Genomic DNA, 26,752 nt, shown 5'->3' on the forward strand with positions numbered 1-26,752 from the left:
TTGTTTTTTTTACGGATTGCCAGGGACACGCTCCAACACTCAGACATAATTTACAAACGAAGCATGTGTTCAGTGAGTCCGCCTGTCACGTTCGTTGAATGGAGGAAACCAAGGCGCAGCGTGATTTGAATACATTCTTCTTTTTAATGAAACAAAGAACACTTAAACAAACTTTACAAAACAAACATGAAGTTATATATAAACAAGTGTATACACAGGCAACTAGCCATAGATAATAACCCACAAAATACCCAAGGAATATGGCTGCCTAAATATGGTTCCCAATCAGAGACAACGATAAACAGCTGCCTCTAATTGAGAAGCAATCTAGGCAACCATAGACATACATAACACCTAGACTAGTTAACACCCGTAGACATACAAAACCCCTAGACAGGAACAAAAACACATACATCCCCCATGTCACACCCTGACCTAACCAAAATAATAAAGAAAACAAAGAATACTAAGGTCATGCGTGACACCGCCAGATCAGAGGCAGTAGGGATAACCAGGGATGCTATCTTGATAAGGGTGTGAATTAAACCATATTCCAGTCCTGCTAAGCATTCAAAATGTACTTTTGGGTGTCAGGGAAAATGTGTGGAGTAAAAAGTACATAATTTTCTTTAGGAATGTAATGAAGTAAAAGTAAAAGTTGTCATAAATATAAATAGTAAAGTAATGTACAGATACCCCAAAAAACTACTCAAGTAGTACTTGAATGTATTTTTACTTTAGTACTTTACACCACTGCTCTCAACAATAACAAGGTTATTTAAAAGAGCAAAGCATGTAGGGTAATCAAGGGAGCAAAGTCATTTAGAATCCTTTAACCATCAGTTTGACAGCAGGTCAGCCAGCCTTAAGGCCCATACAGTCCTGCTCTGTCTCTGTCTGTGTGTTTGTCTCGCCTGGCCCTGACAGATCCAAACTTTAGCAGGCAGAGGGAGGTGAGGCTGAAGTGGGTTGAGAGAGAGGCAGGCGAGGGAGTGGGAAGAAGATGGGGAGTTCTGATGTGCCCCAGGGACGTCCCGAAGGCAAGGGGGCACCGTGGAGCTGGGTAGTGGCACCGGCGGCCCAGCAAGTTCCACCGGGGGCCTCATCAGAGCCCTGACAGTGAATCTCTGTTGTCACACAGAGGCAGGCTGCAGCCAGTGAGAGCTGCCACTTGCAGCAGAGGTGACAATAGCGTGGTATTGGCTGAGATCCTTGGGTTGCCTTGGCATGACTGGCACCTAGCAGTCGGGCTCCTATCTCTTGTGACAGGGTGTCACTACCGCACTCGTCTGTCCTCGCTGAGTGACAGAGTCAGGGCCACAACCCCGCCCTGGCAACGGCGCCGGCAACAGCACCCTGACTGCCCACCCTCGCTCTCTGATCCTCTCCCACCTCTCTCTCTGTCTCTCTCTCTCTGTGTGTCTGTCCTTGTCAGTAGCAGAATAAGCCTGCTTATCACTGTATCAGTGCGGGATAGATACACACTCACACTCAAGCACACACATACTCTTTCTCATCAACATAAGTTACTTTTACCAGCCCCCCTCCCCCTCCCCTGGTTCGGCCACTTCATTCATCTAATTATAATGTGATTATCCCAGTATACTCACACACACTCACACACACATTACTGACTAGAGGTTCAAGAGTGGGCAACACAGCTGTCATTTCCATTCTCTCACTATTGCATGCACACACACACACACACACACACACAGAGAGATTGTTTTCCCATATGCCTATCTTGACCAGCATCTGGTCACCTGGTCATCACCATACCTGGTGATTGGCTCATTAACCCTTGTGTGACCGTCTCTCCCGGTTGGTTATCACAAACAAGGTGTCCAAGGCCTGGGTTAGGGAACATGACGTTATATTTGAGGTCAAGGTTACAGTGGTAAGTAGAACTGATAAGATGTAATGCTTTCTTTCAGTCTGTTTTTTACCTGGTATACTAAAATGGTAGTTACATAGTAATTACTAGGCAGTTTACCAATGTTATGTCATTTTCGTCTAAGTCCCAGTACCCGTATTACTATGCGTTACCTTGAGAAATACCAGGTAAATAGCAGCTGGAATAGCACCATGAGATAAAGTGTACAGTAAATAATTAGCCCTCTGTTCCTTCCTCTGTGATGCAGGTGAGCCAGTACACCTTTGCCATGTGCAGCTACAGAGAGAAGAAAGCAGAGCCTGTGGAGCTGCTTCAACTGGACGGCTACACTGTAGACTACACCGACCCTCAGCCAGGTACAGTAATACACCACACACACACCGACCCTCAGCCAGGTACAGTAATACACCACACACTCAACGACCCTCAACCAAGTACAGTAACACACCACACACACACACACCGACCTTCAGCCCGGTACAGAAACACACCACACACACAGACACACACACCGACCTTCAGCCAGGTACGGTAAATCACCACACACACCGACCCTCAGCAAGGTACAGTAAGTAACACACCACACACGCACACCAAACCTCTGCCAGGTACAGTAATACACTACACACACACACACACACACACACACCGACCCTCAGCCAGGTAGAGTAACACACCACACACACACACCGACCCTCAACCAGGTACAGTAACACACCACACACGCACACCAACCCTCTGCCAGGTACAGTAATACACCACACACACACACCAACCCTCAGCCAGGTACAGTAACACACCACACACGCACACCAACCCTCTGCCAGGTACAGTAACACACCAGACACACGCACACACCATCCCTCAGCCAGGTAGAGTAATACACCACACACACGCACCGACCCTCAGCCAGGTACAGTAACACACCACACACATACACCGACCCTCAGCCAGGTACAGTAATACACCACTTGTATTACTTGCTTCCATTCAGCCACAAGCATTAGTGAGGTCGGGTACTGATGTTGGGTGATTAGGCCTAGCTCGCTGTCGGCTTTCCAATTCATCCCAAAGGTATTTGATGGGGTGGAGATCAGGGCTCTGTGCAGGCCAGTAAAGTTCTTATACACCGATCTCAACAAACCATTTCTGAATGGATCTTGCTTTGTGAACGAGGGCATTGTCATGCTGAAACAGGAAAGGCCCTTCCCCAAACTGTTGCCACAAAGTTGGAAGCACAGGATCGTCTCTAGAATGTCATGGAATGCTGTAGCATTAAAATATCCCTTCACTGGAACTAAGGGGCCTAGCCCGAAGCATGAAAAACAGCCCCAGACCATTATTCCTCCAGCAAACTTTACAGTTGGCACTATGTATTGGAGAAGGTAGCGTTCTCCTGGCATCTGCCAAACCCAGATTCGTCCATCGTACTGCCAGATGAAGTGAAGCGTAATTCATCACTCCAGGGAATGCGTTTCCACCTTCGCATTGCGAATGGTAATCTTAGGCTTGTGTGCGGTTACTTGGCTATGGAATCCCATTTCATGAAGTTCCCGACGAACAGTTCTTGTGTTGACGTTGCTTCCAGAGGCAGTTTGGAACTCGGTAGTGAGTGTTGCAACCGAGGACAGAACTCTGTGGGCTTGTGTGGCTTACCACTTCATGGCTGAGCCATTGTTGCTCATAGATGTTTCCACTTCACAATAACAGCACAGTTGACCGGGGCAGCTCTAGCAGGGCAAACATTTTACGAACTGACTTGAACTGACAACAGTGCCACGTTGAAAGTCACTGAGCTCTTCAGTAAGGCCATTGTTTGTCTATGGAGATTGCATGGCCGTGTGCTTAATCTATACACCTGTCAGCAATGGGTGTGGCTGAAATAGCCGGATCCACTAATTTTACGGGGTGTCCACATACTTTTGTATATATGTGCTGGTATCTACCTGTAGCACTAGCCCTACAAACACTGCTAACTGTAATAATTCCTTAGGTCTTGACGGTGGGAGGACCTTCTTCAATGCAGTAAAGGAAGGTGACACTGTGATCTTTGCCAGTGATGACGAGCAGGACCGCATCCTGTGGGTCCAGGCTATGTACCGGGCCACGGGCCAGTCCCACAAGCCAATCCCCCCCACCCAGGTCCAGAAACTCAACAACAGAGCAGGCTCCGCACCTCAGCTAGACGCACCCATCTCCCAGTTCTGTAAGTGCCACCCATGTTGTGCCCACGAGGCCCACAACACTGGGTACTGTTTCAGCTACAGTACCCAGGAAACGACCGCCTAATGTGCAATTCTGTTATGTCTAATCAAATTCAATATCTATCAAGATACGAATTTTATTGGACTCCTTTTTGAGGTAACCTCTTTTGTTGTATTTATTTCTCTCCACACAAGTGTGTATTTTAAAATGGACAATACGCACTGTTATATATTTATGTATTTATTCTATAGGAATGTGTGTGTAACAGTGTATATTATGTAACCCCAAGCAACTACAGCGAAGTGTCTACATCCATCTGGAGAAGAAAGAACCGCCTCTCCTCACCTCTCCTTTAATTTTGTTTCATTAATCTCTCTACTATCGTTACTAAATATGTCGTTTTTTTCATCAACGCTGTCTCTCTCTCTCCTATTCCATATCACATTATCTCTCACTCTCTATCTGTATCTATTCATTTCACCTTATGTCAATATTCATCTCTTTAGTTTAGCCCTTCCTCTTCCCCTGTGTCCTATTATGCCAGTTGTTTAACAGTGTCATGAGCTATCTCCCCAACTTTCTCTCACTCTCACTCTCACTCTCATGCTTTTTGTGTGTCCCTGGTCGAGCCCAGCTGCTGTAGGTCAGGTCTCTGTGTCTGCTCTCTGTCTTTATGTCTCTCTGGTTTGTTCCTTCTTACCCCGCTATCTATCTCGTAGCTGGATTTAAGGGTAAGTGCTTCCCTGTTGCTGGCACCGCTCAGATAATCCACACTGATTATCTGACCAAAGCAATGTGATCTCCTCCCTCTCTTCCTCTTCTGTTGTTCATTCTCTCCCTCTATTCAAATCTTTATATTATCTCTGTCTTAGACCACTTTAGAAAACTTTCATTTTGATTTGGTTTGATTCTCTTTAGGTTTTAAATACTCACTTCCATCCTGACAAGACTAAGATGCATGTCACTCTGATTTTGTTTGCTTTGCTTTGGTTGAACTGCATATTTGCCTTCTCTCGCTCTCAGCAACTTTATTGAACATGAAATCCCTTCTTAGCAAAACAGACCTTTTTCTAAACCCCAGGACTTATAACATACCAATATGGTATCTTAAAAATAATTGATTTAAAAAAGGCAGAAACAGTTTTAATGACCATAATTGTAATAAAGGGTTAAGGCGGAGACAGGGCTAAAACCCACAACATAAAACTACAATGATTTGTTGATTGTCATGTTCCATAAATTGCAGTAGAACTGAGGACATATGTTAATTCAGTGAAATGGTTGTTTTTGACAACTACTGGAGGCCTTTGTCTCTCAGCAGCGGATTACTACCATGTTAAAAGTGCCATGACATGAATTAAACAGTGTGGTCTCTGCACAATTATTCCAGGAAGCAATCAGTGAAATGTTGCTAAATAACGACATGCTAGTTCACACTTGCAACTCTACAAATGCCTTCTCTTCTGAAAAAAACAAGGTAAAAAAAACACTTACTGTATGTTTTTGGGGTTTAAAATAAGATAATTAAAATATATTATAGGTAGGATAAATAATCTTGTCTTTTTATTCCAGTCCAATGTAATTTGGCTACACACTTCATACACATTATATAGTTTGATGTGCTTCTTCCAAATTGCAGAAAAGTCCAAATCCAATGCATACATGCATGTAAGTCTGCTAAATTGTATTTATATACAGTGCCTTCAGAAAATATTCACACCCCTTTTTCCAAATGTTGTTCTGTGAGCCTACATTTTAAATTGTTTAAATTTAGATTTTTTTTCACTGACCTACACACAATGCCCTATAATGTTGTCAAACGTTTTACAATTAAATTCAATTGAAAATTGAAAATACCATCAGTCAATGTGTTCAACCCCTTTGTTATGGCAAGCCTAAGTAAATTCAGGGGTAAAAAAAAAGGGCTTAACAAGTCACATAAAAAGGTGCATGCATTCACTAAGTGTGCAATAATAGGGTTTTAACATGTTTTTTTTATGATTGCCTCTGTGTTCCACACATAAAATTATCTGTAAGGTCCCTCAGTCGATCAGTGAAATTCAAACACAGATTCAACAACAAAGACCAGAAAGATTGTCCAATGCCTCACAAAGAAGGACACCTATTGGTATATGGGTAAAACAAATAGCAGACATTCAATTTTTATTAATTACACTTTGGATGGTGTATCACTACACCCAGTCACTACAAAGATATAGGTGTCCTCCCTAACTCAGTTGCCGGAGAGAAAAGAAACCTCTCAGAGATTTCACCTTTTGGCCAATGGTAACTTTAAAACAGTTACAGAGTTTAATGGCAGTGATAGGAAATACCTGAGGATGGATTAACTACATTTTATTTACTCCACAATACTAACCTAATTGACAGAGTAAAAATTAAAAGATCCAAAACATGCATCCTGTTTGTAACAAGGTACTAAAGTAGTACTTTAAAAAATGTGTCAACGCAACAAACTTTTTGCGCTGAATACAAAGTGTTATTTTTGGGCAAATCCAATACAACACATTACTGAGTACCACTCTCCCTATTTTCAAGCATAGTGGTGGCTGCATGATGTTATGTGTATTAACCTCTTGAAGCTAGGGGGCACTATTTTTATGTTTGGAAAAATAACGTTCCAGAAGTAAACGGCCTATTTCTCAGGACCAGATGCTAGAATATGCATATAATTGACAGATTAGGATAGAAAACACTCTAAAGTTTTGGAAACTTGTTTGTTTTGGAAACTTGTTTGTGAGTTTGTCTGTGAGTTAAACAGAACTTATATTGCAGGCTAAAACCTGAGGAAAATCCAATCAGGAAGTGCCCCTGTTTTTGAAACCTCTCTGTTGTTATGCATCCCTATTGCCCATTTAAAGGGATATCAACTATATTCCTTGTTCTATGGCTTCCCTAAGGTGTCAACAGCCTTTAGACATAGTTTCAGGCTTTTATTTTGAAGAATGAGCGTGAACGACAACATTGCGTAAGTGGATAGGTGGGGGCTCTCAGAGTGAGTTGTGCGCAAAAGAGAAAGGCGGTCATTGTTACTCCCGGTCCTAGTGAAAAGCCAACTGTCCCGGTTGTTATATTATCTAATAGATATTTGAAAAACACCCTGAGGATTGATTATAAAAAACGTTTGACATTCTTCTGTGGACATTATGGATATAATTTGAAATTTTTGTCTGCGTTGTCGTGACCGCTCTTTCCGGTGGATTCCTGGGCATAACGCACCAAACTAACGGAGGTATTTGGACATAAAAAATATATTTATGGAACAAAAGGAACATTTGTTGTCTAACTGGGAATCTCATGAGTGAAAACATCTGAAGATCATCAAAGGTAAACGATTAATTTGATTGCTTTTCTGATTTTCGTGACCAAGTTACCTGATGCTAAGTGTACTTATTGTTTTGTTGAGCGATCGATAAACTTACACAAACGCTTGTATTGCTTTCGCTGTAAAGCATAATTTCAAATCTGAGACGACAGGTGGATTAACAAAAGGCTAAGCTGTGTTTTGCAATATTGCACTTGTGATTTCATGAATATGAATATTTTCTAGTAATATTATTTGACTGTGGCGCTATGCTATTCAGCGTTGCTGATGACAATTATACCGGATCCGGGATGGGTGGTTCAGAGTGGGGACTGGGGAGTTTTTCAGGATAAAAAAATTAATGGAATGTAGCAAAGCACAGGCAAAATCCTAAAAGAAAGTTGCTTACCAAGAAGACAGTGAGTGTTCCTGAGTGGCCGAGTTACAGTTTTGACTTAACACTACTTAGAAATATATGGCAAGACCTGAAAATAGGTGTCTAGCAATGATCAACAACAAATTTGACAGAGCTTGAAGAATTTTGTAAAGAATAATGGGCAAATGTTTCCCAATCCAGGTGTGGAAATCTTTTTTGAGACTTAACCAGAAAGACTCACAGCTGTAATCACTGCCAAAGGTGCTTCTACAAAGTATTGACTCAGGGGTGTGAATAATTATATAAATTAGATATTACATTTTCAAAACAATTGCCCAGATTTCTACAAATATGTTGTCACTTTTTCATTATGGGGTATTGTGTTTGGATTGGTGCAATTTGTAAAACAATATTTAGGGGTATGAATACTTTCTGAAGGCAGTGTATATATTTATTATATATTTGAATCAATTGTTATTTCCAGTGGAATATCCATGTTTTACTGAAGATTGCTCAAATCCCTGCCTTTAACTCTTTATTCTTCTTGCTGCTGAATGAGAGCTGGCAAATATGTACCTGGAGTATTCTGAATGCTAACATGTAGCAAGTGATAATGTCATGCCATTCAATTTACCATATGCTGCTGCAGTCTTCTCCACTCCTTAGAGACGGACCTGAAATGAACACTTCTACCACTTTTGCAATGTACATATCCGTTTACCTTTTCTTTCTTTAGATGCCTGACAAGAACATTTACCAGGGTGATGTTCTCACAATTTTTGCTTAAAACTGAGTCTGTTTTCTGTTCCCTCTTGTTGAAAGACTGAGACAGATCCTGGTATTGTTGGGTATATAGAGATTTGCCTCAGGAATTAATTTATCCTCTCCTTTAACACACTAATATTGGTATGCTCTTAGTGATCTATAAATCATACAGTGCATGGGCATATAAAGTATTGTCAACTTACAAATGTGTTAAAAGCATGAACCTGTAAACAAAATATAAATGAGCATAATAAGATCTTCCACAATTGCTGTTCAATAAATTCAAATGTTTAGGATGGACTAATCGAGAAAGTGAGAACCACAGTGTCAGCTCATGTCTTTAGCTCCATGACACCCCTAAATCAGACCCAGCTATCATCATGTACCCCTCACTCTGCCGTCAGAGAGGGCTAGGCTGTGGATGTTCTGGGGAGAGAGGGAATGAGCAGGGAGGTGGTGCTGGTGGTCATTATTTATTTTTTAAATGTGCTAAATAGCCCAAATGTTCAGTGTAGGGATCTATAAATGAGTAGCATCCATCAATCATTGTGATGTCAGTCCTTCCCCTGCCTAGACAGACGGGGGTGACTAGTGTCATTGTCTGTTACTGTCCAGTGCTCCCATGTCCACTCCACCGCTGGAATATCAAATAGACATGACAGGCCACCAGTCACAGAGGAGAGGGACACATAGTCACCTTTTTGGATTTGGGAGTTGGGGATCATAAGCATCATAGCAGCACAGGCTTTGTTCCCTGGGTGGTTGACAGCTGGCCTGGCGCCACATTGGGTTTCACTCAACAGTGAAGTCGAGGTCAATGGAAGAAAATAAAAGTGATTTTTTTATTATTATATTCTCTCAGCTTTGATGGTAGTTTGGTATTCATTTTTTTTTAGTCTATAGTCAAAGTAATTTATTGTTCATGATTTTATATTTGTGCGTCACTTTCAGATTTTGTGTGATTTGGAATTTATGAAAAACATCCAAAACATTTTTTTATGTCAGTGTGTCTGGACACATTTTACTATGACATTGTTTGTGTATATCCACATTGCAGCGAAAACTCATTTGTATCGATATCTCAACTGTTGTTAATGCTGGTGTTGTCTCTATATTGACATGTAAAGCCTCGTCTCGGGAGGGACAGCTGCATAGGCTATTTATCCAGACCGCTGCTTAGAATAGCTGTGACCTGCGGATCTGAGGCATTCAGAGCAGTCCCTGAGCCCTGGCTGAAGCAGTCCATTAGAATACAACTAGAGGGAGATGGACAGCGCATGGATTATCGGTCAGCCTTCCCATTCCAGACAGACCCTGATGTAATGCCTAAGCCCACTCACTGAGAAGGAAAGTGAAAATGTGTTGTCAAATTTATTTAGCCCTCTCGCTGGACAAGGGGGGAGGGTAATTAGGGAGACCCTAGGGGGGGGTGTGCTGACGGGCTGAGCAGTGAAGGGGAGGGAGTGGAAGTAAAAGGGTAGGGTGGGAGGGGAAAGGAGATGGGTCTAGCTGGTGCAGCTCATTCGATCATGTGAGGATGCTATCAGAAAGGTTGCTATCAGAGAGTTTAGACTATATATACTGAACAAAAATGTACGTTTAAAAGATTTTACTGAGAACTTTTACCTTAGAACTTCTGGTCTTTACATTCAGCAAAACTTCACTATCCCCTTGGATCTTCCCCTGCCATTCATATACAGATGTGATTTTGGGGACGATGTTGACACAAGCAGCCAGCTTCTTCTCAACGATCCCTCTGGACAGATCTTTGGCCACCTGTTCATATAAGGAAATCCGTCAATTGAAATAAATTCATTAATCCCTAATCTATGGATTTCACATGACTGGGAATACAAATGCATTTGTTACTAAATAGTGTGACCACTATTTGCCTCATGCAGCGCGACACATCTCCTTTGCATAGAGTTAATCAGGCTGTTGATTGTGGTCTGTGGAATGTTGTCCCACGCCTCTTCAATGGCTGTGGGAAGTTGCTGGATATTGGCGGGAACTGGAACATGCTATTGTGCACGTCAATCCAGAGCATCCCAAACATGCTCAATGGGAGACATGTCGGGTGAGTATGCAGGCCATGGAAGAACTGTGACATGGGGCTGTGCATTATCATGCTGTAACATGAGGTGGTGATGGTGGTGGATGAATGGCACGTCAATGGGCCTCAGGATCTCGTCACGGTATCACTGAGCATTAAAATTGCCATTGATAAAATGCAATTTTGTTCATTGTCCGTAGCTTATGCCTGCCCATGCCATAACCCCACCGCAATCATGGGGCACTCTGTTCACATCGTTGTCATCAGCAAACTGCTCGCCCACACAACGCCATACATGTGGTCTACGGTTGTGAGGCCGGTTGGAAGTACTGCCAAATTCTCTAAAATGACGTTGGAGGTGGCTTATGGTAGATACATTAACATTAAATTCTCTGGCAACAGCTCTGGTGGACATTCCTGCAGTCAGCATGCCAATTGCACACTCCCTCAAAACTTGAGACATCTGTGGGATTGTGTTGTGTGACAAAACTGCACATTTTAGAGTGGCCTTTTCTTGCCCCCAGCACAAATCAAATCAAATCAAATGTATTTATCACATACACATGGTTAGCAGATGTTAATGTGAGTGTAGCGAAATGCTTGTGCTTCTAGGTGCACAAGGTGCACCTGTGTAATGTGCATGCTGTTTAATCAGCTTCTTCATAAGCCACACCTGTCAGGCGGATGGATTACTTGGCAAAGTATAAATGCTCACTAACAGGGATGTAAACAAATTTGTGCCCAAAATTTGAGAGAAATACGATTTTTGTGCACATGTAAAATTTCAGGGAACTTTTAATTTCAGCTAATGAAACATGGGCCCAACTGCATGTTGAGTTTATATTTTTGTTTGGTGTATATGCTCAGGTCGACTGTTCACATGTGGGGGGACCTGAGATTTCAACAGTCATACACTGTTGTGTAGGTAGAAAGACCCCACATAAAATAACTTTGAAATGTATCAAGAGAGAACTGGACCAACATTGTAATAATGAGACAGACAGACAGAACATAATCAGTCATGCATGACCACAGGAATGACCCTTCTGCATTGGTTATGCTGCAACTCACATCCAATCCTCCTGACCCTCCCTCTGGCCCAGAGCCCTTTCCACCTGCTAGTTGACTATGAACCCCACAATGATCCTCTCCATTGACCAAACCACCCACCCCCAGATGAAGCGTACTGTACGAGAGCCCTATTCAATGTAAACCGTTGACCTGGTGTGCAGGCTCAGAACACATTTTTTTAAAATTCTGCCCGGTGAGAGGGTGTCCGTATAGTTTCACCCATACGCAATTGATTACTCATTAGATGAGCCCCAACCCACAATCTTCCAGTGCAAGAAAAATGTATACCATATGTGTGTCTCATCCCGTAAACCTTCTTAGCAGTTTTGATAGAATAGGGCCCTCACACTGTGCGAGTGATGCTCTCTTACCCTCTCACTCCGATAGCCATTCCCATCCTCTGCTGTGTCTAACTCCTGTGGATCCTGTCTCTCCCTTCATGTGTGCTGGCTCTCTCTCTCTCTCCGGGGTGGACGGACATAGACGCGGACCGGGCGCAAAAACATGGCATGGATGAGTTCATCTCAGCCAACCCCTGCAGCTTTGACCACTCCTCTCTGTTTGAGATGGTGCAGCGCCTCACCCTGGACCACAGACTCAATGACTCCTACTCCTGTTTGGTGAGGAAAGTGTTACCAGTCCAGTGGTTCCCTCATTCTTTTACATTGTGATCCTACATTCTATCAATTTTGATATATTCTAACCTCCCTTGTATGTCTATTTTGTAGGGTTGGTTCAGTCCAGGCCAGGTGTTTGTCATGGATGAATACTGTGCTCGTAATGGTGTGCGGGGGTGTCACAGACACCTGTGTTACCTGGGTGACCTGCTGGAGAGAGCAGAGAATGGGGCTATGATTGACCCCACCCTGCTGCACTACAGCTTTGCCTTCTGTGCCTCACACGTCCATGGCAACAGGTACAGAGAACTGACTTACAGCCCCCCCTTCTACGCCCCCCCCCCCCCCCCCCCCCCCCCCCCCCACCCTCTCTCTCTGTGTCTCTCTGTCTCTCTCTGGGTCTGTCTGTCTGTCTCTGTCTCTCTCACTCACTCTGTCTCTCTGTCTATCTCTGTCTCTGTGTGTTTAACAGAAACAAATGTTAAGCATATGAATGTAAACCCAATCCTCCTCACTCAGAGAACCCACTCTATCACCAACCTTCTTCATCAAATCAATCTCATTCGGAGAAGACAGTAACAGAATGTATATTCCACCCTACACCCTGTCTCCTAGATCTGCATACAATGTTCTGTACTGGTATACTTCACCAAGCCACCTCATACTGTGTTGTTGTTTTTTTTTGCCTCAGTCAAAGCTTTCTCAAATATTATTTTTCCAATCCCTTGTTTCAGTCACTTGTGCTTTTAAGTTTCCAGTTTCCATGTCCAGTTGGGATTTGTGTTTATTCTTTCTTTGTTGTCTGTTCTCAATTCATTGATTTTCATAGTCTGTTATGATTTTGGTTTGCTTTATTAATGTTCTTCTTTCTTTTTTTCCGATGCTTGATCTCTTAACATCACCCCTGCCTCTTTCTCATGTAACCTGTAGTCAGAGACTGTCTGAGTTGCTAAACTGGCCTGTAACCGAGGCAGAGCTTCAGAGTTACCTTTACCCCCCCACCCCAGAGCCCCCCACACCCTCTAAGAGGGAACTCAAAATCAAGGAGTTTAGGAAAAAAAAGGACTCCAAGTCCCAGGCTGTCTCTTGGCCCAGAAGGTAAGAGTCTGTGGTGCTTCCTCCCTGATAGATCCACTGTGGCTCTCTCCCTCCCACCCGACCTCAGTCACTTGACTTTTTGATTTTAACGAGTGAATACTGGAGTTGAAATATTGAAATACTTATTGGGTATTTACATGTATTTTTTTTGTATAATAAAATGTGTGTTTGTGTGTACTAGATGTGCATACGTACGTGTACATAGGGTGTTTGTGTACATGTGCTCACACTTCTGTATGGAGACCGAATCTGTCGTAATCATGGCTGGATCTCTAGTCAATATAAACAAGCGAGTACTACATTGTGAGGGGCAAAGGTCACGGCGGCTGTCTGCCCCAGTCTGACAATCCTCCTACCCCATCTACCCCATCTACCTCTCCCCTCCGCATCTTTTTAGCTTTGCTTTTCCTTGGGGTACTTTATAGTCGTTCAGTTTTGGCATTCTTTCGTTTTTAATTTATGTTTGTTGTGTAGTAAATAGTTCCGCTTTTTTATTCAATTTTTTTCCTGTGAAGCACTTGCATTCTATGTCTGAAATGTGCTGTATAAATAAAGCTTGATTTGACTTGATTTGATTTCCACCCCTCTACCCCCATCCTATGACAGACAGTGATGAAGCTGAGGTGTGCTGTCTGTTTGAGTCCTGTTATGATCAGGCTGGACAGGAAGACGGGAGTAGCTCCAAGACTGGAGGATAGGAGTGGGGGGTGGAGAGGGAAAAAGGAAAATGGGAGAGAGAGGGGGAGAGGACATAAAGAGAGAGGGTCAGGAATAGAGGGAGAGAGAGAGAAATATGGAGACAGAAAATAAAGGGAGGGAGGGAGGTGTAGTGTACTGTAGTGGGAGCTCTCCAGACGGCCGGTGTGCCTGGAGGTCAGGAATGACAGGATGACAGGTTGTCATGGGTGACGGGCGAGTCTCTCCTGCCACTGTCCGAGCTCAGGCCACAGCTACAGCCAGCCTGCCTCCAGTCCCCATGACCATGACAGCCCCGCGCAGCCCATGAGAGAAACCCATCTTTGGCCAAAACCCCGCTCACTCCCCTCATCCACCCACAACGTAATAGCCTGATGGCCACAGGGCATGAACTGATTATTATAGAGAGTACAGTAACCTGACAGTAAATAGAGAATAAATTGTCTGTTTAAAGGTTGGAGTGGATTTCATTCCACCTCCAGTAAGTTTAGGTAATGATTTGGAAATGTGGTGTTTGAATGTTAAATACAGGTTAAATATGGTATTTGTCTTTTAAAATGTGATGTACTAGTCAATTTGTGAATTGGCTGTAATTGAACTCCAGTCACGTACTGTAGCTTCTTGAACTAGAGGAAGCACAGACCTCTGATATGGCGTGCTTCCGGTGTTCTGTTATTAGTTTCTCTGATCGCTCTGTTACAAAATACTTCCCATTTCCATCTAGCCATTATAATACAGGACAGGGGCGTGAGGTTATGAAAACATTATGAAAGCTGTGGAGGAGCAGAAAATGAGGCTAGGCATAATTAGTGTGAAATGATCAAATAGTTGATTTCTTTTTGACGGACCGTCAGATGCAGAGATTATACACACACCACATCTTATTAAGGGCTTTTTATCGACATGCCTCAGATGAACATAAAAACACAAACACTGACAATCATAGCCTGAAACATACACACACACACGCGCGCGCGCACACACACACACACACACACACACACACACACACACAGAGGGAAGAGAGTGTGGTTGAGGGGCCTGGCTTCTTATAGTTAGTGACGTGGCTGAGGACGGGGGAAATTGAGCAGAGTGCATGTGACAGAGGAGGCGCTGGTCGCCGTGACAGCGGCTTGAGGAGCAGGAGACGTGACATGCTCCGCGTCACCGGGCCCAGGATGTAATCTCAGTGAAGGACACTGAGAAAGGAGGGGAGGGGAGGGGTGAGGGATACTCTTGTCAGACAAGATGGGGGCCACAGCTGGGGGGGTGCAGTTATAACCCCCCGTCTGTAACCATCCTCAGATATCAGTGGCCCCACTGTTCCAGACAGATGGCTGGCTCTTACCTGTGGAATACACCACAGAAACTCTTCGTACTGTGGGCTCTGCTGTGGACATATAGCTAGCCACTACACATGTACCATGTTAGCTGAAATTCGCAGTTATAACTTCAGTGACCATGTTGACCCTTGTGTGACCCCTGTGATCACTGTGTCAGTGGTGGCCATACTGTCTACTCTGAATTGGGATATTACGATGACACTAATATAATATGTCCTAAGGGATATTCCAGTTAACACATACTGTATATTCATTGTACTTTATGTGGACCATGTGGGAATGAAACCCACAACCTTGGTGTTTCCTGCCCCATGCTCCAACCATATAAACTCTATGGTACTGTATATCCCTCAGGCCTGACGGGATAGGAACTGTCACTGTCGAGGAGAAGGAACGCTTTGAGGATATCAAAGAGAGGCTGCGTGTTCTGCTGGAGAACCAGATCACACACTTCAGGTGTGTGCTGTAATACTATATCTAAATCTATAACTGACCCTGGCACAGACACGGCTATGGGACTTATCAGACCACAGATTATAGATTGTGACAGATGTCAATCATGTATCGATCACTGTGCTCTGCAAAATTGTACTTACATTCTGATCTCAAGAACTAGCTGCCCACTGGGCACAAACTGGTTGAATCAACGTTATTACTATTCAATTGCGTTAAACCAATAGACCTTGAATAGACAGACGTCTGTGCCCAGTGGGTAGTCATTTACAAATTGTAGAAATCCTTGAGGATAAAGAATGGTCTTATGATGAAGGAAAACCTTCATAATAAACCCTACAGAAATTAAACTGGATTTCTTTCACAGGTACTGTTTTCCATTTGGTCGACCGGAGGGGGCCCTGAAAGCCACTTTGTCCCTGCTTGAGAGGGTAGGTTATTATGCATCCTCTTCTAACCTTACCCTATGTTCGATTAACCATGGACACACACCTTCCTAAACTAAATATACACAATATTATAAATGTTCCATCCACATTTGAATTGACCAGGTGTTATGGATAGATGTGTATTTGGTTTCTATATGTTGTATATAATATAGGCTACCTGAGTGTGGTAAACAGATGTTTGTCTCCTGTTCTCTACAAGTGAAGGGTCAACATGCACACTCCCATGCTTTTCTTTTTTGTGGTAACGCCCCAAAAAGGAAAGTATTTTTTCTCCAATGTCTCCTGCTCCGTTCCAGGTGCTGATGAAGGATATTGTGACTCCTGTGCCCCAGGAGGAGGTGAAGACAGTCATCCGTAAATGTCTGGAGCAGGCAGCCTTGATCAACTACCAGCGCCTCTCAGAATACGCCAAAGTAGAAGGTAGATGACCACCTCAAATAAACTCTGACAGATGCGCACACAAACGCACACACACACACACACACACACACACACACACACACACACACACACACACACAGTTAAATTACACAATGCAGCATCACACAACGTACTAGCTATACCCATAGAGTATTATTTCACACACAGTACTTTACTGTACTGTACAATGTTCTGTCGTCATTTATGTCTCCCCTCTAGCATTGTTACCACAATAGTATTGTTATCTACAGGGATTATCACACATTATTGTTACACAGTGATATACATACTACAGACATCATGCCCTCTGGTGCTTTACCACATTGCCCCCTGCAGGTCAATGGGTGCTAACAAACTACAGTTGTGGGGTTAGCTGATGAAACTAACAAAAGTGTGACAAAAATGTGATCAGTGTTATTTCATGATAGTTGCTGGTTGAAAATACAATCTACACAGGACCTTCTAATCAGCAGGTTTTGAGTGGTGGAGTTTCGGCCAGGCAGTAAATGAATTAATATCCTGTACCAATAACAGAGTTCCAAACCTCTCTGCCAATAACAGCTAGTTTTCAGTTTCCCCCTCCCTACTCAGACCACTCACAGACAGTGATAGCAAAATTAATCCTTGAGAAATAGTTTTTTTGCTGAAAAGGCTATTTGTGTTTCTTTTTAACAATTTTAATGGAAAACTATGTCAGTAAGGAACTTAATTGTTACCCAGAAAGGATTTTATATGGAGATAACAGCAGCATTTAAGAAGAAAACAAAGTCAATCATTCAAATACAATCAATGAATGGAAATAAGTTCACTCAAAGCAAAGATTTTGTCTTCATATGGTATTAATATAACTGTTCTGTCCCCAGCTGCAGTGAAAATACCTCGGCTTCCGGTCCTGTGGCTGCTGTTACTTTTAGATGTGCTAATAAAGTTGAAACCCTCTTTTAATTTACAGGTGTCCTTTATATTGATGTAGATCCCTAAATAAATGTGCATGTTAGAGATGTGTACAGTAAGTAAAAATGCATTCAACTCCCTGTGAATCTTTCATCTTTATTCTGACTCCTGTGTGCCTCAGCTTCTCTCTGGCCCAGTCAACCCACTGTCCCTCTCCTTTCTCACAACGCCGTGGCTTCAAGGTGGGGTGATGCTCTGAAGCAACAATTGTCCTTGTTTTCTCTCCTACCCCTTTCCTATCCTCTCCTTTGTTTTGAAATAATCATCATCTTCTGTTCACCGCCTCCTACCCCTCTCTGCTTTCCTCCTCCTTGTTTATTGGCTTTGCTGCTTCTCTCCAAGCTCCTTGTAGTATGAACACAAGTCAGGAAGGCTAATGCACAAGGCATGCTGGGACTACCCAGTATCTGTCTGTTGCATGTCCCAAGTTTCCTTTACTAGGCATCCAGAACTGGCAACATGTTCCACGGACACGTTTACAAAACAAATCTGTGTGTAGGTATGTGTAGCTTGGACTACACTCAACTATACTGTTTTTACAGCAATCGAATCCTCCATTCTCAAATTAAGCTCTTCTCTATTCCAGTCAGTGACTATCAGGGCTGTGGCGGTCATGACATTTTGTCAGCCGGTGATTGTCAAGCAAACAACTGCCGGTCTCATGGTAATTGACCGTTAATTAGCATAAAGACATTTAGCATCTGATGGCTTCCACACCTACAAGCCACTGATGCAGACTTTTGGAACATCTGCATTTTAAAAAGTCTAATAAATCCATTTAATATAGCCTACACATGACAATAAATCCATGATTTATTTTAGGCAGGTCTAAAGAAACATGAGATGAAGAAAATGTAGTCTATTTCAGAAGAACAAAATGGCATTCTCTGAGTTGTCCTTATGTTACATGTAGGTCCTGATCTGGCTACACCATATGGCTGTGGGCTATATAGTCCATTTAGCAGACAGGATTTACTTAGAATTTCATGGCATTATTTTATAGTATGAAGAATACAATGGAACAAAGCTATATAAAATAGAAAGGATCATTTATCCAAATGATTTCTGAGGTAGTTGTCACGGTCGTCATAACGAGGCGACCAAGACGCAGCGTGATGAGAATACATTCTTCTTTAATAAACTAAGAACACTAAACAAAACGACCGCTAATAACAACAAGTGCTGACATGCAACTACACATAGACAATAACCCACAAAACCAAAATGGAAAATAGCAACCTAAATAGGATCCCCAATCATAGACAACGATAAACGGCTGCCTCTGATTGTGAACCAATTCAGGCCATCATAGACCTACATTTATCTAGACATACCAAAACCCCATAGATATACAAAGACCCTAGACAAGACAAACACACATACCACCCTCGTCACACCCTGACCTAACCAAAATAATAAAGAAAACAAAGATAAGGTCAGGGCGTGACAGTAGTCCACACATGCAGCTAGCTATTCTGTGTTGAGTGGTTAATAAAGAAATAGGTCCTCCTATATGACTAATTTAGAATTATTTTCTGCAACTTTAGTTGTGATACAAACGTTGGACAATACGTTTTGATTTTTAAAACATTCAAAGGCTGCATGATGCAACTCCAATGTTGATTTGAAAAAAGTCGCTCTGCTTTGTTTCTTAAGCAGGCTGGACTCACTTCATCATTCTCTGGTTCACAATTTGACAAGCACCTGATAATAATCACACCAGGCCACAAATTTCCTGACAGCATCCTCCTTGTTTGTCTGTAATGACACCAAAATCCATGCCTATAATAATTTTAATTTCCTTTTCCCGTCTGCCAATCACCGTGCTCCGAAGCACCTCTCATTCACATGGCTCTCTCAGATATCTAAATTCTTATTAGCCAATGCCTGTCATGTGATCGGGTCCTTCTCACAGGCATCTCAGCTTCGAAGTAGGCTACAAGTGAAGACAGACACATCTAGGACTGAAATGAGTGAGTCCTTCTTATCGAATTCCAAAGTGTACATTGAAGATGTTAGATTTACTTTTCGTCAGCTAACAAGATGAGTAGGCCTAACGGACAGCAAAAGCACTAACCTATGTCATTCTACTATCCCCCGTAGTACAAAAGTCAACCTATTCTATTGGTAACTTGTCCTTCTGTGCGAGAAATAAATATTCCAAATATACTCTGGAACAGATGTGGGACGCGATAGATCCCAAATTAATATTATTTAAAGCAATGAGGCTGATACAACAGATACAACATTTAGCTTAAGATGTAGATATACTATTAGGCTATTTCTTCACATGATAAGTGCAGCAAAGTGCACACGGGGAATTGCGCGAATTTTACAAAATGCTATCAATTAGCGGGAAAAGACCATTATCAAAAGTGACCACAAAGGCAATTATGCATGTAATGCTTTATTACAGAGGTGTATTTTTATGGTGAAAATGATATTCCCCAAACTAGAAACTCACGTGCTGCTTATGTATGCCAGTTAGGCTCTACACTGGCTGTAAAGCTGATTAATGTGCTTCATTTTAAGAATTTATTTGGCCACTTTAGTTGTGATATAAACCTTATCAACATATAGGCCTGTGGGCTAGGCTCCATGAGGTGTGTGACTATGATATGAAAAAGTCGAAAATAAAAGGCATGCGCTGTTTCTTGCCTTTTTGCACACGAGGGGCATCATTCACAAGTGATAATATATAATTCACAAGTGAAAGGCTAATATTGTCTCCCATCAGACTATTTTTTATTTAATCTTGTCTTTAATCTTGTCTTTACATATACTACATAATATAAGTGTGAAATTAGTTTTGGTTTAGAATGGACCATTTTCAGGGGCAGGGGAAAAAATACATGTCATCTATGTGCTTAAATAGCGAATGGAGGACGCTTTTCCCCGTGGTTCATTTTCATGCCAGCCAGGTAGGCTATACTCCTGTTGAAAAGTGAAGCAATGTGCTTAATATTAGAAAGTTGAGAAATAAATATAGAAGGCTATAGAAAGCTGATGGGATCCTCCTCTTTTTAGAAGGCCATCAAAAATGTTGCGAAACATGAGCTCATGGGCTCTCATTAATTTTTTTATTTGATTTTCGTATGTCAGATGTCAGAGTGATTACAGGGACAATAGAGTGCTGAGTACCAGGCAGTTAGCAAGTTTGGTAGGCTACTAATGACCATCAGCGGTCATGACAAAACGACATGACTGCGGTCATGACTTCTGTCTGCCATTGTGCCGATAATATGGTCACCATAACAGACCTAGTGACTATTAAAAAAAGCTGAGGGTGACGAAGATACCGAAGGAGATGCCCCTCAGTATCTTGGAGTGGAAAAACTGCAGAAAAATCCTTAATTCTGCTCCTCATAAACATTTGCTTGTTTGTTGCCTTGACTGGGAAGATCTCCAACTTGATAGAAAAGTCTCACTCCTTAATACCATTTGGCATGAAGAATGGTTAAATAAAAGTGTGTACTCTCCTCCACATTCGACACTTCTGTCAAATCGATGCCTCTCTTTCTGTCTCCACGGGCCCATCACAAGCCTCCTCAACCACCAAAGTCCACCACCACCACATCCACAGAGGACGCTGTGGGGACCCCTAACCACCACATGCAGCTACCCTCTGAACTCTGACCTCTCCTTCTTTGACCCCAGCCTTTTGCATGCCCCGATCCTCTCTTGTAGGGAAAAAGAGAGAAATGTATGAGCATCCTGTCTTCTGCTTGGCGTCTCAAGTGATGGATTTAACCATTCGTGAGTACCTTCCTCATCCTGCCACACCCTCCTCCACCCCTTACTTCTCATCCCCTCTCCTCTACCATGTCTTTCAGTTTTCAACATCTCCTCCACCCCTTACTTCTCCTCCCCTCTCCTCTACCATGTCTTTCAGTTTTCAACATCTCCTCCACCCCTTACTTCTCCTCCCCTCTCCTCTACCATGTCTTTCAGTTTTCAACATCTCCTCCACCCCTTACTTCCCCTCTCCTCTACCATGTCTTTCAGTTTTCAACATCTCCTCTTTTGCACGGCACCCACCCCTCCACTACTGCCATTCCCTGCTGCCCCTGAACCAATCTCTCTCTCTCTGTCTCTCTCTCTCTCTCTCTCTATGTCTCTCTCTCTCTCTCTCTCACTCACTCTTTCTCTCTCTCTTGCTTCTCTCAAGTCCTTTGGCTTTTTGATCTGTTGCTTCTGTCTGTGAAAGCTACCTGTGAGGGATCCAGACCCAGGGTCTCTGTCTGTCTGCCTGCCTATCTGTCTGTTAGTTCCTAGCAGGGCAGGACCAAGGCTCCATCTATCTGTGAAGACCATGATATATCTTATCTACTGTATCTGGCAGCTCCTCTTTCTGTTCCCATGCCTGTCTGCGACTTGAATGCATTTTTACTTTGCTTCTGTGTAAACCCCCTCAGTCCTGTTGAACGCCATACAGCCACAGTACCATAGAGAACAGTATCATGACTTTCCCTTTGTATCAGTTCACACTTGGCACCAAAGGGGTAAGACAACAGGAACAGGAAGTGGCAACGTAAGGAGGACAGGATGTAATTTGTCTACACATCTCTACACGTTTTCCAATAGAAACATTTATATATTGTCATGTCTTTTCTTTATTATTACAGTTTTTTACTGTGTGTCCTGAAGGGTGTGTTTTCTATATTATTACAGCTTTTTACTGTATGTCCTGAAGGGTGTGTTTTCTATATTATTACAGCTTTTTACTGTATGTCCTGAAGGGTGTGTTTTCTATATTATTACAGCTTTTTACTGTATGTCCTGAAGGGTGTGTTTTCTATATTATTAGAACATTTTATTGTATGTCCTGAAGGGTGTGTTTTCTATATTATTACAACATTTTACTGTATGTCCTGAAGGGTGTGTTTTCTATATTATTACAACATTTTATTGTATGTTCTGAAGGGTGTGTTTTCTTTATTATTACAGCGTTTTCCTGTGTGTCCTGAAGGGTGTGTTTTCTTTTTGGAGGTTTGGGTTTTGTTTGGATGTGTATGTTGGATGTGTATGTTTTACTGTATGAAGCTATGTGTGTGTCTATGTCTGAGTTCTGGTTAACATCAGAGGGTGAAAGATGTTTCTCAACCACCTGTTTTCCAGACTTCCACTCTATCCTGCTCTTATGCTTTCAGTACTGACTATCCTCTCTTCTTTCTCTCTCTCTCTCTCTCCCTCCCACCGTCCTTTGTCTCTCCCTCTCTTTCATTCTCTGCTCCCCCTCGCTCCTACTCTCACTTAGCGGAGAAAACTCAGAAAGATAAGAAAGATCATCAGGATCAGGATCCAGGTGACATCATATATATGAGCATATCCTAACCCGGCTCGAGCCATAGCAACATAACATCTCACAGCCTTCCTGAGGCACGGCCTGGGAATGTTACAGGAACGTTGTGACAGCGTTATGTCTCCACACCCCTGCCCTGTAGTTTCCCCTGTACCTGCACTGCATTCCAGTGATGGAGATGCAGCCCTCCCCAGTGGGTGATTGTGGTAACCTTAACTGTCAAGTCCTCTCTCTAACCCTCCTGTTAAGACCGCTCATCTGTGGTGGCTCCCCCAATGGACATCCTCTGAATTGTTTTAAAATTCTTCCTCTTTCCTATAATGTGGCCTTACTGCACTAGATTACTTCCAGGAAGAAAAATAAGTGAGGAAGTGCGGAAGAGGGAAAATGGAGGGAGCAATTTTAAGACCATTCAGACCATTGCCATTGAGTATCACACTTGTGTGATTGAAACCTGCAGAGTTAGCACTGCTTTATTGCAAGTACATGTAAGTTAAAGCAGTTATTACATGCTTTGGAATGTATGCTGTTGTACAATTAAAGTATTACTTCCTCTGCAGAAAGTGCATGAACTATAAATATCTCCAATGTACTAAAATGCAATAGTTTTGAATACAAACCTGTCATGGTTTGGTATTGATGGTTGCAAAATTTGACCATAAGTGATGAGATAGTTTGGATATTCTGACTGCTATTGTCCATAGATGACCATGTTTTTATATCAATGGAAATGTTGATACATTGGAAATAAATACGTGAACTAAGATGAGATCATAGATGATAATAGCACATACTGTAGTCATCATAAGTGTTAATGTCACTTCAGACTGTTTCAGGGTTGCGATCCTGCTGCACTCTTAGAAAAAAAGGTGCTATCTAGAACCTAAAAGCGTTCTTCGGCTGACCCCATAGGAGAACCCTTTGAAGATCCCTTTTTGGTTCCTGGTAGAACCTTTTTGGGTTCCATGTAAAATCCTTTCCACAGAGGGTTCTACCTGGAACCAAAAAGTGTTCTAACTGGAACCAAAAAATGTTCTCCTATGGAGACAGCGGAATAACCCTTTTAGAACCCTTTTTTCTAAGAGTGTGGTGGGTGACACATTGTTTCAATTCCACTGAATAGACAGAGCTCACACCTGATTTCCCAGGTCTAAAACAGCAGACATCCCGTATACTGTAGAATGTGGCAATACTGAGTTTCTGTTATAGAAGATCTAGATTTGTGCCCTTGTCCCTCACCTCACCTGTATCACTCCAGCCCCCCTGCCCCTTCATTGACGAAGGGAAGAAGTTGCCTTTTTGTTTGAGGGCATTATTTTAATCCCTCCATCCAGACGGGTGACTAGGCTGTCATTTCAAAACTCAGTCAAAGAGGCAATCCTCTGTCCACAGTTCAGTCCACGGACACCACTGGGCTTAAAGTGCTATGCCAGTGTGAGTGCGTCACAGAACTGTACCTCTGTACACTGCCAATTAAACCCCTGCTACTACAGAATACCGACTAGCACAATGACAGATGTGTATGCCGGACAAAGAGCAGAAGCAGTGAGGAGAGGACTTCTGCCAGTGTAAAAGTCCACATTGTCACATTAATCTCTCCATTTTACTGGGACTGTAAACAGACTGATAAATGGGAAATAAGTCAAGTAAGTCGGTGTTGTTCTGAGAAGTCTGTCTGACTGATTCGTTAAGAAATGGGTAAGTCAGCCATATCGAAAGATCTTTGACCCTGCCTGAGATGCCCTGAAGTCTGAACGAGGAACCAAATATGTATGGTACTGTATAGGCTACTACCCAGTCCTCCAGTTACCTCTGCTGACTCTCTCTCACACATATACAGTGGGGAGAACAAGTATTTGATACACTGCCGATTTTGCAGGTTTTCCTACTTACAAAGCATGTAGAGGTCAGTAATTTCTATCATAGGTACACTTCAACTGTGAGAGACGGAATCTAAAACAAAAATCCAGAAAATCACATTGTATGATTTTAAAGTAATTCATTGCATTTTATTGCATGACATAAGTATTTGAGACATCAGAAAAGCAGAACCTAATATTTGGTACATAAACCTTTGTTTGCAATTACAGAAATCATACGTTTCCTGTAGTTCTTGACCAGGTTTGCACACACTGCAGCATGGATTTTGGCCCACTCCTCCATACAGACCTTCTCCAGATCCTTCAGGTTTTGGGACTGTCGCTGGGCAATACGGACTTTCAGCTCCCTCCAAAGATTTTCTATTGGGTTCAGGTCGGGAGACTGGCTAGGCCATTCCAGGACCTTGAGATGCTTCTTACGGAGCCACTCCTTAGTTGCCCTGGCTGTGCGTTTCGGGTCGTTGTCATGCTGGAAGACCCAGCCACGACCCATCTTCAATGCTCTTACTGAGGGAAGGAGGTTGTTGGCCAAGATCTCTTCCTCCAAACACGAGTGGAGTTTAGGCCAAAAAGCTCTATTTTTGTCTCATCAGACCACATGACCTTCTCCCATTCCTCCTCTGGATCATCCAGATGGTCATTGGCAAACTTCAGACGGGCCTGGACATGCGCTGGCTTGAGCAGGGGGATCTTGCGTGCGCTGCAGGATTTTAATCCATGACGGCGTAGTGTGTTACTAATGGTTTTCTTTGCGACTGTGGTCCCAGCTCTCTTCAGGTCATTGACCAGGTCCTGCCATGTAGTTCTGGGCTGATCCCTCACCTTCCTCATAACCATTGATGCCCCACAAGGTGAGATCTTGCATGGCGCCCCAGACCGAGGGTGATTGACCGTCATCTTGAACTTCTTTCATTTTCTAATAATTGCGCCAACAGTTGTTGCCTTCTCACCAAGCTGCTTGCCTATTGTCCTGTAGCCCATCCCAGCCTTGTGCAGGTCTACAATTTATCCCTGATGTCCTTACACAGCTCTCTGGTCTTGGCCATTGTGGAGAGGTTGGAGTCCGTTTGATTGAGTGTGTGGACAGGTGTCTTTTATACAGGTAACGAGTTCAAACAGGTGCAGTTAATACAGGTAATGAGTGGAGAACAGAAGGGCTTCTTAAAGAAAAACTAACAGGTCTGTGAGAGCCGGAATTCTTACTGGTTGGTAGGTGATCAAATACTTATGTCATGCAATAAAATGCAAATTAATTACTTTAAAATCATACAATGTGATTTTCTGGATTTTTGTTTTAGATTCTGTCTCTCACAGTTGAAGTGTACCTATGATAACAATTACAGACCTCTACATGCTTTGTAAGTAGGAAAACCTGGAAAATCGGCAGTGTATCAAATACTTGTTCTCCCCACTGTACCTTCTCTTCACCATATTACTTATTATTTTATTTTATTCAAAAACCTGACATTTATGTGTAGTATCATCACAACCTCATTGGTCAGTTGAGCTGGTTGGGTTTCGTCCGTTGGTTGTGTTTTGTTACATGATTGCTGTAGACTGAGTTGGTATCCATTAGTAATAGTAGTATGTGAACACCAGACTTTATTGTGTTTTTTTGTTCTTCAAGATGGATTTGATGTGAAAACAATTATTGTAATAATGCAAATACTTGCACTCTACACTTGTTAGTGGTTATATTTATCCTGCTTGTCACAGCTATCCTACTCAGCTGGGGAAAGTACCAGACGACAGTGAGAGTAGTTTTGCATGTCACATGTTAAACATGAAGAAAAGAACATGAGTGCTGCACGCCGTTCTGCACATTTTGCATGGTAACTGTGGAACATATGTTGT

General features: G+C 42.7%; 1 protein-coding gene across 1 annotated transcript in view; it reads left to right on the forward strand.

Annotated features, from left to right (window-relative positions):
* The window catches only part of LOC139413418 (calcium-dependent secretion activator 1), a 168,469-nt gene that overhangs the window by 100,105 nt on the left and 41,612 nt on the right, over positions 1-26,752 (forward strand). Inside the window, exons 10-18 of the mRNA XM_071160777.1 lie at positions 2,142-2,250; positions 3,888-4,100; positions 12,170-12,306; positions 12,415-12,602; positions 13,234-13,401; positions 15,795-15,896; positions 16,261-16,324; positions 16,639-16,762; positions 22,974-23,021. Coding sequence (XP_071016878.1) covers positions 2,142-2,250; positions 3,888-4,100; positions 12,170-12,306; positions 12,415-12,602; positions 13,234-13,401; positions 15,795-15,896; positions 16,261-16,324; positions 16,639-16,762; positions 22,974-23,021 — 1,153 coding nt within the window. The remainder of the gene's footprint in view (positions 1-2,141; positions 2,251-3,887; positions 4,101-12,169; positions 12,307-12,414; positions 12,603-13,233; positions 13,402-15,794; positions 15,897-16,260; positions 16,325-16,638; positions 16,763-22,973; positions 23,022-26,752) is intronic.

The sequence above is a fragment of the Oncorhynchus clarkii genome, chromosome 7 (assembly GCF_045791955.1).
Source record: "Oncorhynchus clarkii lewisi isolate Uvic-CL-2024 chromosome 7, UVic_Ocla_1.0, whole genome shotgun sequence".
Taxonomy (NCBI): Eukaryota; Metazoa; Chordata; class Actinopteri; order Salmoniformes; family Salmonidae; genus Oncorhynchus; species Oncorhynchus clarkii.